At 42.9% G+C, this 14,320-nt stretch overlaps 1 protein-coding gene across 1 annotated transcript in view; it reads right to left on the reverse strand.

Moving 5' to 3' along the window:
• Positions 1-14,320, reverse strand: part of gldc (glycine dehydrogenase (decarboxylating)) — a 23,315-nt gene extending 8,995 nt beyond the window's left edge. The window contains exons 1-16 of the mRNA XM_054772697.1: positions 13,858-14,320; positions 13,700-13,778; positions 9,719-9,854; positions 6,540-6,704; positions 6,362-6,439; positions 6,152-6,299; positions 5,881-6,077; positions 5,704-5,800; positions 5,524-5,629; positions 5,308-5,447; positions 3,005-3,085; positions 2,825-2,922; positions 2,316-2,400; positions 2,200-2,241; positions 1,977-2,119; positions 1,826-1,901 (exon numbers count right to left, since the gene is read on the reverse strand). Coding sequence (XP_054628672.1) covers positions 1,826-1,901; positions 1,977-2,119; positions 2,200-2,241; positions 2,316-2,400; positions 2,825-2,922; positions 3,005-3,085; positions 5,308-5,447; positions 5,524-5,629; positions 5,704-5,800; positions 5,881-6,077; positions 6,152-6,299; positions 6,362-6,439; positions 6,540-6,704; positions 9,719-9,854; positions 13,700-13,778; positions 13,858-14,151 — 1,965 coding nt within the window. The 5' untranslated portion in view covers positions 14,152-14,320. The remainder of the gene's footprint in view (positions 1-1,825; positions 1,902-1,976; positions 2,120-2,199; positions 2,242-2,315; positions 2,401-2,824; positions 2,923-3,004; positions 3,086-5,307; positions 5,448-5,523; positions 5,630-5,703; positions 5,801-5,880; positions 6,078-6,151; positions 6,300-6,361; positions 6,440-6,539; positions 6,705-9,718; positions 9,855-13,699; positions 13,779-13,857) is intronic.

Here is a 14,320-nt window from a genome sequence, read left to right on the forward strand (position 1 = left end):
AAGTTTAACTTTTTGAATGGAATTATGGAAATTAAACAACTTTTCCATGACATTCTAATTTTTTGGAAAGGGTCTGTATATATATATAAAAAACCAAAAAAGACGACATTATACACCCTAAGTGCCAACAGCTGAGTCAGCTGCTCTTTAATCTAAGGGGGCGTCATATCTGAGCGCTGGCCAATCAGCGCAGTGGGAGAGCGTAGGAATTTGATAGGCGAGTGAGTGAAACGTGTTCGACTGTGATGTCAAAGCGACCCGCTGTAGCGCATGTACATCATAAATGTGACGGCTGATAAGGATTACGCCGCGTTTCTCTGTCAAAAGACCATCACTGTCCAATCACGTTCAATAGAACGCTGAGCTTTTATTTAGGTCAAATGTCCAAAATAAACTTAAATCGACATAAGGCCATACTGAAAGTGAAACATGCAAAAATTACGTGAAAAAAGTCACAGCATGAGGAGGAGGGAAGTGGGAATTTAAAAGTATAAAGTGGTAACATTGCAAGCATGCGCTACCAAAAGCTTTCACAACATTGTATTGATAATAATATACTAATAATCCTAAGGAAAATAAGTAGCAATGGTATGAAACAAGTACAAACAAAACGTGGAAATGTTACAAAAATTCCTGTAGGCCGTAAAGCAACGTGTTGTTATGAGGAAAAAGTCGTATTGTTACCGGAGCAAAACCCTGTAGTCGCAAGAATGAGTGTGTTGGGCGAAAAAAAGTAATAGTAGTCCATCACCACCTTTGTGGTTCCAATTTCGCAGCTTCACTCACTGTTTTTCAAAAATACATTAATTAATAAATCATGCTGTTTCGTGATTGAATACGGCCTATTATTAGCCAAAAAATATGCAGCCAGGTCTTCCCGATCTCCTGACTGTGTGGCCAACATGCTAACCACTAGGCCACCGTGCGGCCCACAAAGTCAGAATGTTGAGAGAGAAAAAACTTTGATGAAAAAAAGAAAAACAAGAATAAAGTCATAGTAGAATGTTTACGAGAAGTTGTAATATTAACCGTGGGGGGGGTGTACTCAAAAGTTGGAATGTGTTATGAGAAATTTTTTTAATTATCATTAAATTTTTTCTTATCCATATAGCAGTACTCGTTGTAGCCCACAATAATAAACATATTCTAAATTAATACCTGACAATGTCAATCTTATGACATTAGTACGAGTCTTAGGGCCACATTGGAAAAAAAAAACCTGAAATTATCACATTATCACTTTCCTCTTGTTTCCGCCAAGCAACAACATGGCAACAAAAGACAGCAGTTGAGCACAAACGGATTAGCATGGCCCCCTCCACATGCCCAAGGCCAACGGTCACATAAATCCCCCCCTTTTCATTGCTGTCTCAGGCAATGCCTGTAACATAAAGTTACAAGTTTGTTCTCATAAATGTACGACTCGATTCTCGTAATATGAGTTTTTTCTCGTAAATTTATGACAAAGTCATTTACTTCTCGGAATCTCATATTTAATAATCTGTCGTGACAGGCATTGCCTGAGACAGCTATGAAAAGGGGGAACTTATGTGACCCTTGGCCTTGGGCAAAGGTAATATTACGACTTTTTTTATTTGTCAATCTTACAATGGGAGTATTAGGGCCACGTTGAAAATTCGATTTTTAGAAGTCGTAAATTTACCAGAATAAACTCGTCAATTTATGAGAAAAAAAAAAAAAAAAGAGTCCTAAATGTATTCTCTTAATTTCAAGATTATTTTTTCAATGTGGCTCCAACACTCTAATCTAAACTGAGAATTGAGCAATAATACAATTTATCTTTTTTTTTTATTTTGGAACTTACACTCCTTGAGGTCTCTCCCTTTGAGTTCAGGTAGGCCTTGATGGCCGCAAGGCCGGCGTATTCTCCCTGAGCACCACTGGAACACAAACCAAGCACAACCATGGTCAGGAAACCGACCACGTCGAGCATGACAAACAAATGAAACGCTGACCTGTTAGGCTGGAAGGAGATCTTGTCGTAGCCCGTCACCTCACAGAGGTCCTTCTCTAGCTGCTGGAAGAGCTTCTGGTAGCCCTCAGCCTGGTCTAGAGGCACGAAAGGGTGAATGTTGGCAAACTCCCTCCAGGTGATAGGCTAAACACAAAAACAAAAGTGGACAAACTTGTAATATTATTGTTATTCACGGGTAACTGGCAACGTAGCTAATGACTCACCATGAGCTCTGAGGAACTGTTCAGCTTCATGGTGCAAGAGCCCTGAGGATGTTGAAAAACAAGTCACCATTGCATCATCATTACTGGTTTGGACTGGTGCTTGACTTAGTTCTCACCAGTGGGATCATACTGTGCACCAGCGAGATGTCTTTGTTCTCCAGACGCTTCATGTAACGTACGATGTTTGTCTCCGAGTGGTAACTAGGGAGCCAAAGTCGAGTTAGCGACATGCTAGCTAACGCTACATGGGATGCCACATGCAAAGTACTGACTGCGCATTTTTCTATCATCACATGACTGTATGACGTGAGCTACTAAAAGATATTAGGAGGCCAAGTCTTTATTTATGGCCCTAGTAAAGATTAAAGTTCACATTAGTGACTAACACTTGTTAGCTTAGCGAAACAATTAATCTTGTTAGATAACGTTTGCTATTGTGTAACACATTATGTTAGCAAGGAAGGCTAGTTAATGACAGGGCTAAAGATTAAAACCAACGCTAAACAAGACATGAGTAGCTTTAAAAGTAGGCTACGCTAACTTGGTATACTGTAGGCTGAACAAAGAGGTGTAGCAGTTGACAATACTAAACTTCGATTCGACCACGAAAGTTCAAACTCCCAACCTGTTGAAGACCTGGTGGGTCAGATACTTGCTTGTCCTCTTGAAAGGACTTCCCATGATGCCCTTTGACCGCTCACCCATCTGCTCAGCTATCAGCTCCTAAAAACCAAAGCAAAACGCTGATGGTAAAATCCAAGGCCAAAAGCAACTGATTGCATAGACTGAAGCGTCTTTGACATACAGCGGAGGATTCACAGCCAAAGACCCAGAGAAGGTCGTCCAAGTCTCGTTCAGTCACGGTCTCGTCCAGCGATACGCCCAACTATGAGGACACAAACAAAATGAGGTAAACCAAAACAACACATAAAATCCAGAAGACAACCAAACCAGACCCCAATAGTTCCGCGGGTGGGGGAATGAGACATGATGCTCATTCAAGTCAGCCAGGATCCTCGTGTAAAAAAGATGCTAAAACCATCCGGTTCCTGATTCAAGGGTGACACCTGGGGTATCCCCAACCAGCTGAAGTATGTCCCTCAATATTAGATCTACAGAGCTGGCATTTATCCACGTGCATCAGAACCCAGGGGATTCAGCTTTCAACACAACAGAGTGGGAGAAACAAGTCTCCACCTCTGTTAAGCCCCAGATTCTCCTCCGAAGCCGGAAAATTTGTAGGCCCAGTTCGACTCCCTGATTGCACATTGATGCTATTCATGACAACCCGAAAATAACACAGACAATTCCCGGTTTTAAACAGCCAATGTAAGAGGGTTAATGACCTCTTAACCCCACTAGGAGCCTACCCATTAATCATTCAGGTATTCAAATCCCAGCCATAATATGCCATCTTGTATGGGCCAAACAGAACAGGGCTGTGGGATGCCTCATGGACTCCTCAAGGTGAGGTGTTCTTGGCATATCTGACCAAGAAGAGGACTCAGGGAAGACCCAAGAAGCAATGGAGGGACAACGTCTCCGAAGTGGCAAAGGACAAACAACCCGGTCACCTTCTGAAACCACGGGGTGTTCTGGAAAAGGGAAGTCTTGACACCCTCGCTTCAACTGCTCTTTGTGTGTCCAAGACTGGAATAAGTAGAATGACAGATGTTTGATGTGTCTCATTTGGAAGGTCCCTCAGAAAGATCAGTATTACACTTACACAGTATCCCTCAGTATCGAAGTGTCTGTGTAGGCTCTCAGTCGTACAGGAGTTGTCCATCGAGGAAAAGGCTTCTTGAGACGTCATCTGTACTTCTGTAAAGAAGGTGTCGGACGTTTCGCTCCTCATCCGAAGAGCTTCGTCAGCGAACTAATAAGTGCTGGTATCTTAGGCCTTAAATACCGTAAGAGTGGGCGGAATTGGTGTGCCAACACCCTCCTCCTATTGGTTCGTTACACTAAGCCTGGGCGGAGTAGTGGTATAATTCTATCCTGTTATTAACACCTCCGATAAAAGGGAAGTGTCACTCCCTGAATTGGGTATGAACGACTCTGATACTGGCTAGTTAGCATCTATTGTTCTGGCTCGGCCCTGGCTTCACCTCATTTGCAAGACTAAGAGCTGTGGGTTTTGGTCTCAGTAACCTGCTGAACACAGGGTCCAAATTAAATCTCAAACCACCATTCTGATTCAATGATGGGTTCTGTTGTTTGACAAAAATAGCTTCTTTTACTCCTCTTTCAAACCATCTGTTTTCTTTGGCCAAAATCTTTACCTCGCTGTCCTGAAAAGAGTGATTGGTAGCTTTCAGGTGTAGATGTACTGCTGATTGAGGACCACTAGAATTGTCCCTGCGATGTTGGTAAAGCCTTTTTTGGAGCATTTGCTTAGTTTCCCCAATGTAGTGCTCTTTGCATTCCTCATCTTTACAGTGGATGGAATAGACCACATTGCTTTGTTTCTGGTTTGGAGCCTTGTCTTTAGGATGCACTAATTTTTGTCTCAGGGTATTTACTGGTTTGAAATAGGTAGGAATTTTGTGTTGCCATAAGATCCTCTGGAGTTTTTCGGAGACCCCCGCTACATAAGGGACTACCACTCCTCTCCTTTTTGCTTCTGTGGGCTTTTGGGTTTGAGAGCTGTGGGTTTGAGATTTAATTTGGACCCTGTGTTGAGCAGGTTACTGAGACCAAAACCCACAGCTCTTAGTCTTGCAAATGAGGTGAAGCCAGGGCCGAGCCAGAACAATAGATGCTAACTAGCCAGTATCAGAGTCGTTCATACCCAATTCAGGGAGTGACACTTCCCTTTTATCGGAGGTGTTAATAACAGGATAGGATTATACCACTACTCCGCCCAGGCTTAGTGTAACGAACCAATAGGAGGAGGGTGTTGGTACACCAATTCCGCCCACTCTTACTGTATTTAAGGCCTAAGCTACCAGCACTTATTAGTTCGCTGACGAAGCTCTTCGGATGAGGAGCGAAATGTCCGACACCTTCTTCACAGAAGTACAGATGACGTCTTAAGAAGCCTTTTCCTCAGTATCGAAGTATTCATCATTCTGAATTCTAAAAAAGTCAAAGTGATGAAATCCTCACCAGTCCCTCAGAGTAGACCCTAAGGTTGATCTGCCTCTGCGCGGCTCTCTCCAAGATGTCCTTGGCTGCCACGCCACAGTTGATTTTGAGCGTATCGAAGAACATGTCACTGTGCAGCCGATGCCCTGCTCTCTTCAGACCTGGACCACGATAAAACCATGATTATGCTCTCACCAATCTTTGTTTTCCCAATACAATTTAGCGAAACAACCTTACCCTCGGCAAGGATCAGGGTCGCATTGTGTGTCCTCTCTGCAATGTGTTTGAGTCCTTGGGGGCCGTGGTAGAGTGCGAACATTGCAGCCATGTTGGCCAGCAGAGCCTAGTTATTGGACGGTGTAGGAAAGTTAGTCCATATAGTCCCAAAAACACTTTGTAGTACTGAAGAAGCATTACCTGAGCTGTACAGATGTTGCTGGTTGCTTTGTCTCTTCTAATGTGCTGCTCTCGAGTCTGCAGCGCAAGCCGGTACACTTCCTTGCCCGCTGCATCCCTAAAGTGTCAACACAAAACCTTTAAAACCTCATCTGGTTTGTTCCTCTCCTGTGGGCCAGTGAGTCTGGGTGTCCCCACCTGGTGACCCCGACCATTCTGCCGGGCATCATCCGGACCAGGTTTTCTCTGACGGAGAAGAAGGCGGCATGAGGACCCCCGTAGCAAAGAGGGACTCCGAACCTCTGGGAGCTTCCGAGCGCAATGTCCACCCCAAACTCGCCAGGGGGACGCAGCACACACAGTGCCAGAAGGTCAGTGGCGCAGCAAGCCAAAGCCTGGAAATGTGCAGAAGGTCTCAGGGTCAGTCAGTTCTCGGTTTTCACAATCCTACTGTTTTGTTTGGTCTTACTCCGCTCTTATGTGCACGGTCCACGAGGGCGGTGAAGTCTTCCACTCTGCCGTCAGTATCGGGATACTGAAACAACACGCCGCTGATGTCTTTCCCGCTGAAGTCCATCTCGTGAGGCAGCTTCAGCACCGTCTTGACCCCAATGTAACTGAAACGGAAAGAAGCAACATTGGTGGAGCTACTTAGGACAGACTTGATGGGGTCCCTTACTTGGCTCTGGTCTGCACTACAGCAATGGTCTGAGGGTGACAACGTGGGTCAATGTAGAATGTTCTTCTTTTGTTCTGTCTGGGAGAAGAACACAAGCGGGTCACACATCTCTTGATTGAAACTAGAACATTGGAGCTATTCCTTGCAGCATACCGAGGCTATGTGGAAAGGCTAATACCTGTGGCAGAGCTGCATGGCCTCGGCGGCGGCTGTCCCCTCGTCCAACAGTGAGGCGTTGGCCATGGACAGGCCTGTGATGTCACAGATCATAGTCTGGTAATTTAGGAGAGACTCCAGGCGGCCTTGGGACACCTCAGGCTGGTAGGGTGTGTACTGGGTCACCCTGAGGACAATGAATACTCAATACTGGATAGCGCCAAGAAAAGCTCACGGATTGTACGGCTGATCTTGGACATGTGAGCAGGGGATGATTGTGATAACATGATTCGCGTACGAGCAATTAAAAATTAACAACTTTGCTAGCAAGACAAGCTTACAGTCACTACTCTGAACTTCAAAGTTACTAAGCACTAGGCTTCAGTCGCAGCGAATGCAGAAGAGGTCCCGGTAGTCACTAAGAAGTGATGATGATGATCGAAATAAAGTAACGGCACAATGACACAAAGTAGGCCACAAAAGAAAGTGAAGAATGACACTGCATTGCTTTGTAAGGGAAGAAAAAGTGGTTGCCTTAGAGAGACAAAATGATGAAAAGGATCACATTATATTGCAAATTATGTGCAAAATTGATGCTTTGGAACAATCCATGCGCATGAACGTGATTGTGACTCAGGCCCACATCACATGCAGGTCTTATGCCAGCGCAGCTGGTAACAGGACGAGAACAAGGAAGATGTTGCTTCAACAGAGCAACAGGTGGCCCGCTTTCTGCAATCAACAAGGATGCATGCGGATGTCAGCAACTTTATGCATTCCAATGTCTCGCAACAAGTAACACGACACCTGTCGTCATAACATTCACTAACCCAAAAAACATTGCTGAGGCAGAGAAGCAAGCTGATATTAAGAAATGTCTACATAAACGAAGATCTGACAAAACGCAATGCTGACCCTGCCAAGAAAAGCGAGTTACTGCAACGTAGCGCCCACTGCAAAAATCTATAAAGGAACTGGACAAATATTGAAGATGACATCTCAACCACAAGGAAGTAAAAGACACGACTCACAAAGACTTGATGCAGCGTGAAGTCATCAACAATCGCTGTTAATTGGTTCCAGACCTGACCGCAATAAGTGAATTTCCAAAGTGGGATTCAATGTAAATGAATTTAATATTTCCATAGTTAGAGCATCGAAATCCTGTTTATGACGTTCTAAATACGAGTTTTAACATTATAATATCCCTGTAGACATGAAATAACACCCCAATAGTCACTTTTTCCTATTATTCTTTGTTTACGTCACATTGCCCAGGCTACGGGATCATTGCAGGTACATAACAGATGGCCACCGCTAGCATAGCAAGCTACCCAGCTAACTAGTTAACCTCTCCAATTTACTTATTCTAAACTTAAGAAAGTGTTTCAAACAGAGTGGGGAGGAAGGACAAAGAAGCCAAAAACTAACCACTTCCACACGCCATGTTTCATAACATTACTGAAGCCTGGTGACCAGAATACTACATAGAACTTCCAGCTTGGTCTTTCAAAATGTTTTGACTAATAATAGGCCACAGTCTACCACAAAACAGCGATCATTTATTAACTCATTCAATCCCAGACATTGTTCAAAGACTACCCCTTCACTACCGGCCATTTTAGACGATTGGACTCCTGTCTTTCCTCAGAAAAAAAAAAAAAGTTTGTTTCTACCTTGTTCCATTCTTTAGTAATTAGCAGTAGAACATAGCTAAGTTTCAGGAAAATATCAGTTCTCGACAATATTTTTTGCTTTTGTGACAGCTCATTAATCTAAAAACAACTATACCAACATAAAAAAACACAAAAAAGGGGTTGTTTTACATCAAAATAACTATTTACAAATAACACCATGAACTATTTACAATTTTCACATTTGGAACTGAACTATGTGTGTGCATGTGTGTGCACGCGTGTGCATGCGTTACAATTTCCCTACAATGCAGAACCTTGCAATGCTGCATGCTACACTCCTCCACACTCTCACTTCCTCCTTCCTGTCATGTGTGATTCGTCCATGCCTGCCGAGCTTTTATCAAATGTACTTCTGCCACCTTGTGGCCGTTTTTATGGCTTAATGTTCTGAAGTGAAATGCATTAGTGGGGAGTTTTCTGCCTCTCGTGCAAAAAAAAAAAAAAAAAAAAAAAAGCGTAAAAGATATATAAATATGTTGTTGAGATTGGGTGTCCGGGATTATAAAAACGTATGAGTACGTCTTTGGTATTGAATGAGTTAATTATTTTGTGAAAAAACGCAATATAGTGAGGGACGACTGTATGCCAAATTAAGACGATAGTTCATCAATATCCAGAAATGACTCATGAATTGTGTGATTCAGTCACGATTTTTAGTCTAACTTTTATATATTTATTCTCAATGTCTTTGCTTTACATATCCCCACACATATTTTTTGTTCTATGTATTACAAATGTATTCCCATTTGAATACTTTTCACACATTTTAGTATTATTTTATCCTTTTTTTTAACATTAATATTTCATCCTTTCCTTAACGCAGTACAAGCTATATTCTGTCTTTTTTTTTTTTTGTAAGTCCTATTTGCTTATTGATTTCATTTTTTTTTCCAACACCTTCCTTTTCAGGAAGTTAACAAAATTTAAATGGCCGTCTCAGACATGTTGAATTTCCAAATCTAACCATGTAAGTTCCTTAATGCAACTTGTTAAGCATGTCTGGAACAAACACACCATACCGTACCATGCCATACCCCCCAGACGTTGGGGCTTCTTGATGGCCTTAATGTTTTTCCGGCGGAGCCATCCTTTTGTGCTGACTCCCATGAAACAAGTTTTGAGTGTGCTTGGCTAATTCTAGACACAGCCACATCCGCAGTTATAGGAGGGTGTGCACACTTATGCAACCACATCATCTCAGTTGTTTTTTACTTCCCCTCTGTGAAATAAAAAAAAAAAATTCACTTTTAATGGTCGAAAAAGTCTAGCTGTTGTATATCTTGGTCACTTTTTTTTTATATCACCAAAGCCTGCCATGTGAACAGGGGTGTGTAGACTTTTTATATCCACTGTAAGGTCAGCAGAACGTACGCCAACAAGCCTTGTAAGCTGACTTTGCGTCCACTCGTGACATCTACCTTGGACTCCTTCAGAGAACACTCACCAGCCATCAAACCTTGTGGCTGGTCACCAGATTGCCAGTGATTTAAGGTCGCTCACTTACCAGCCGGCATTCTCCAGCAGGTTCCGCTGGATGGGTGGCGGCACGGAACAGTTGTAGTAGCCCATGCCGATGTAGGACCGCCAGACCTTGTTTTTGGACGCGATCTTGTGCAGCGACTCCAGGACTTCATTCTCACCTGAGTAGATAAGTTGATCATTGATATGTTAAGGGTGGGACAAACAGAAGCTCACGTAGACCCAGCAAATAAACTGCGTCAGAGCCGTAACACAAGATTGAACAATATTTCGTCATTGTCCTGGACGGTATATATGCGATTTTGTCGTCTTATATTGAGTAATTTTAAGATTTAATGCATGCATTTTTGTATGCATGCAGTTATGCTCTTCCTCATTTTCTTGACAAAATGCCTCACTAGACTCCTAAGAGGCAAATTTTAAACAACTAACACATTTGCTTGGTTTGACTTCAAATGAATGTATAAGTACATTAAATAAATACATACCTGAAAGCAGAATTTTAAAAAATGACTTCCAGTATGTAAAAGTGTACAAAATAATTTTAAAAATAAAAATGACATGTAAAAGTGTGGAAAAATAAAATAAAAATTACTTGAAAGTGTAAAAAAAAAAAAACTTAATCAAAATTAAAATGACTTAAATAAGTGTAAAATAATAACGTCAAATAAATAAAAATAAAGTGTAAAACATAACTTAAAATAAAAAAAGACAAAGTGTAAAAAAAATAACTTCAAAAACGATAAAAATGACTAATAAGTGTAAAAAAAGAACTTCTATTAAAATAAAAAAGACTTCAAAGTGGGTCGCGACTAAATGACTACTGGGAAATGTGGGTCCCAGGTTGAGACCAGTTGAGAATCCCTGTACTAGCATACCTGTAATACAGATATCCTCAACATTTTAGAATCATTACACAAATGCTCAGTGACTTGCGGACAGTTGCAAAGTCTGGCCCGTGCCCCTGCAAAGATGCTTTTGCTTGATGACGGCCATGTTTTTCAACCAATCTTGCTCAAATCAGTCAGTCCCATGAAGTTGTCTAGCAAATGTTGTGGTGATTTGGCTAAGCGTCCTCAAGTTACACTGGGTGTTTTGTAGTAGAGTGCACTGAGCTGTGTGGCGCCACCTTACGAAGGGTTTGTCAGAAAAATAACCTTTTGCGTGCAAGCGCCTCAGAAGTAGAAGAGTTAACTTACACAAACATGACAGCAGGGGCGGACCTACCATTAAGGCAAAGTTGCCAATTGCCTCAGGCCCCCAACACGGGCCAGGACCACCAATGCCAGCAACAGCCATATACTGTGCTGCCATATACACAAACATTCCACGCCTTCATCCTGACACCGTGTGGAGTTATGACTGTTGGCATATATTGTTTAGGAATTCTTCAACTTGACCCTTAATACACACAGTCTCTTTCTCTTTGAAACAAACACACACACACACACACACACACTTGTGATGATGTCTGGGTTGTTTTTGTTCAAAAACAAATATCTGGCATTTTGACACTGGTTTTATATCTGAAACTTTATTTTGTCATTCTGTTCCCCCCGTATTAATGTAGAGCAAGGTTGTATATTGGTAGGGGCCTTTCCTGCATTTTTGTGTTAAAAGAACATATGATGAGGGCCCCTGGCTGTCTTCGCCTTCGGCCCCAAAATTGCCAAGTCCGCCACTGCATCCCAGTCATGTGAACGGGGGGAACCAACGCTTCATCTGCAAAAACTTGTCCTTCCTGTTTCACTTTGACTAACACCGTAGGTCAACACCGTCACGCAATCATCACTTCTTGGCCTTTATGCCAAATTATTTGACGAGCAGCACATTCTCGATCACGCACGGAGCTGCAGAACTAACAGGATGAAATATTAAAAAAGATTTGTGCGGTACATCATCACGAAGAGGCGCATCAAAGCCGATTAGAGACGGGGGAAGCGAGAGTGGAAATGAGGACATTTTTGTTTGCAAACATCCAGAGAAGAGCTTGATCCATATACAGCGTGGGCTCTTTTTTTTTTTTATACCCTACTGAGAGCTCTGCCAAGCACGGCTGAGATTCCTTTGGCCTTTCTGGTTGCCCAGCAACGCCAAGGCATGGACAATGGCGCCCCATCTGAACTACTACTGCTTTAGGAAGACGGCAAGTGGATATTTACAGGCAAATAACAGTTGCTTCAACTCTAATGGAGTTAACAAAAAAAAAAATGTGCTTTTAACATGTTTGGCTTGTGTGTGTGCTTGGCCAGAAACGGCTGGAGGGCGGGCGGCCTGACTCAGAGCCATCCAGGAGGTCCATTGTTGCCCAGCCGAGAATCTCCATTGCTGGCTTTATAAAGTGACCCCCCCCCACCGCCACCCCAAAAAAGCTGAACAAGCAGAAAAGCTGCCCAGCTTCCTGCCTTGTTGTTGCATTGCGAAACATGCATGGCTGTGAGGAGGGGCGGGACCAAAACACCAGGTGACTCCTTCCCTTTAAAAAGGTTAATCATTCCTACTGTTGCATTTATGGCCGCCGCGTCCATAAAACCAGTTGCCATATGTCAGTACCGAGCAGTAAAATGTCGCAATGACTCGTTAAATACAGGCACAAAACAATGGTGCAGTTGTATGGTAAACTTTAAATAAAAAAAAGTGTTCTATTCAATTGTTTAGATCAAAACAAACATATTTAAAAATACCAAAATAAAAAAATTGCCTTCAGCTATTAGAATAAAGTAGAATGACTGCACCTAATACATGTAACCTGTTCTATCAGGAATACCTGCCAATCTTGTACACCTGTATAAGCTGTAGGGGAGTCACGAGACTGACGATACGCGAGAGGAGATTTTTTTACTTTACTTTTAAGAAAAGTGCAATTTAGAAAATATATGACAATATATTCATATATTATCTCCTAGTGTGTTGCACTCTTCTCACTCCGTTCATGCCATTGTTCTATGGAGCAAACGCTCCAGAGTGACCCCTCTTCCTGCCAGTTTGGAGGCGAGGGATGAGGAAAACAGACCTGCATGCACGTGGCAATGTCACTTTCATTTGTGTGTGATTCATTTATTTACGATCGTCCCACGCCTAATGCCCATAAGACAGTTGTTTTTGTTCTGCACGACAAATCTCATCACGGTTTAATCTGGTGAGATCATGTGACACCCCTAAAAACTGCTGCATTGAAAAAGTCTACCTTTTAACCTAAGGTCTCAAAAGCCTAATATTATGAGATCCTGAAATAGCCAAAAGACCAAACATTACATGATGCAGTGCAAACCACAATAATAATAAAACATATTCATCGAGGATGTTCAAAATGCATCCTGTCCATCCAGTTTTGGCCTGCAGCTCGTTTAATGAAATTCATTCATTATTAATGTGATATATTTTTTAAATATTTGCAACCACAAAGCTAAAATGTTTTGTTCAGATGGCTTAGCCTATATTGTTGACCTACATTGGATTGGTTTTAGTATATTTTATGTACAAAATGTACCGTCACTGCAAAGGCTCTTGAATTGGGTTAAATTGTGATTGTAAGGGTAGTGGGTCTAGGTCGTCCTTTAATTTGTACAAACTGTGTTAGTGTTTGAAGGGGGGGGACACCAAGCAGGCAGATTACACCCATGTCACCTTATTAGGAGCCCCCTCGGCTGTGATGTAATGTGACCGCTGGAACCAGATTGAACTGGACTTGGGACCCGGAGGGCTCAAGGCGAAACTTTACACTCCACTTGCCATCCTCCTATGAGCCTCCCCATCAGCAGATTGGTGCCGCTCGCCCACTTTTTGGCGAAAACAACTCCAAATATGTTCAAAGGAAGACTTAAGCAAAGGGGGGCTGAGCGCAGACAACAATGGAGCCGCAACCTACATTTCAAGCACACCTCAGTACAAAATGTTTTTCTTAAAAAAAATATTTTAAAAAAGCGCCCGAGCAATGCATGAATGCGTGCACCGTTTCATGCACGGGGAATAAAAAGTAACCATAATAAAAAAATAGTAAACTTACACACTGGGTCATCTAGTTTCATGCTCTGTCTCATGCGGATGGATGATGGCACCGTGCTTTCTATCAGCTGCTCGATGGACTGGTGGAAAGATTATTTGTTTAAACATTCTAAAAAGATGAGGTCAGTTTTTTTTGTTGTTGTCGTTGCTGCAGCGTACCTCCAGTCCCAGCACGTCCAGCATGTCCCTCTTCTCCCGCTCACCTGGCCCGATGTGCCGCTCCGCAAAGTCGTCATGTCTGGGCAGGATTCTCTCGATGCGCCGGGAGCACACGGATGCGGAGGTCCGCACACCCCGCGTTGCCAGGGACGCCCAGCCGCCGCCGGTGGTGCCTGAGCCCCGGCAGCCAAGTTTCCAAAGCACGCGGCTCTTAGCAGCCAGATGCCCGCGTCCGGCGCTCCGGCTCGCCGACTTGGCGACGAAGATGCCCCACGACTTGGCGCAGCTTTGCATCTTGTTTAAAAATAATAAATTAAATAAAAAGAAACTCGGCGACAGCAAAGTTAGAGGAGCCCGGCAGAGTGCGACCTGGTTCCCGTAAGAGGAGTGTGACTGTACCGCTGCTGCTGGCTGATCACTTCTAACCACAGAGTTTATACAAGTGCAAGTTGCTCAAGAGCTG

The sequence above is a fragment of the Dunckerocampus dactyliophorus genome, chromosome 4 (assembly GCF_027744805.1).
Source record: "Dunckerocampus dactyliophorus isolate RoL2022-P2 chromosome 4, RoL_Ddac_1.1, whole genome shotgun sequence".
NCBI lineage: Eukaryota > Metazoa > Chordata > Actinopteri > Syngnathiformes > Syngnathidae > Dunckerocampus > Dunckerocampus dactyliophorus.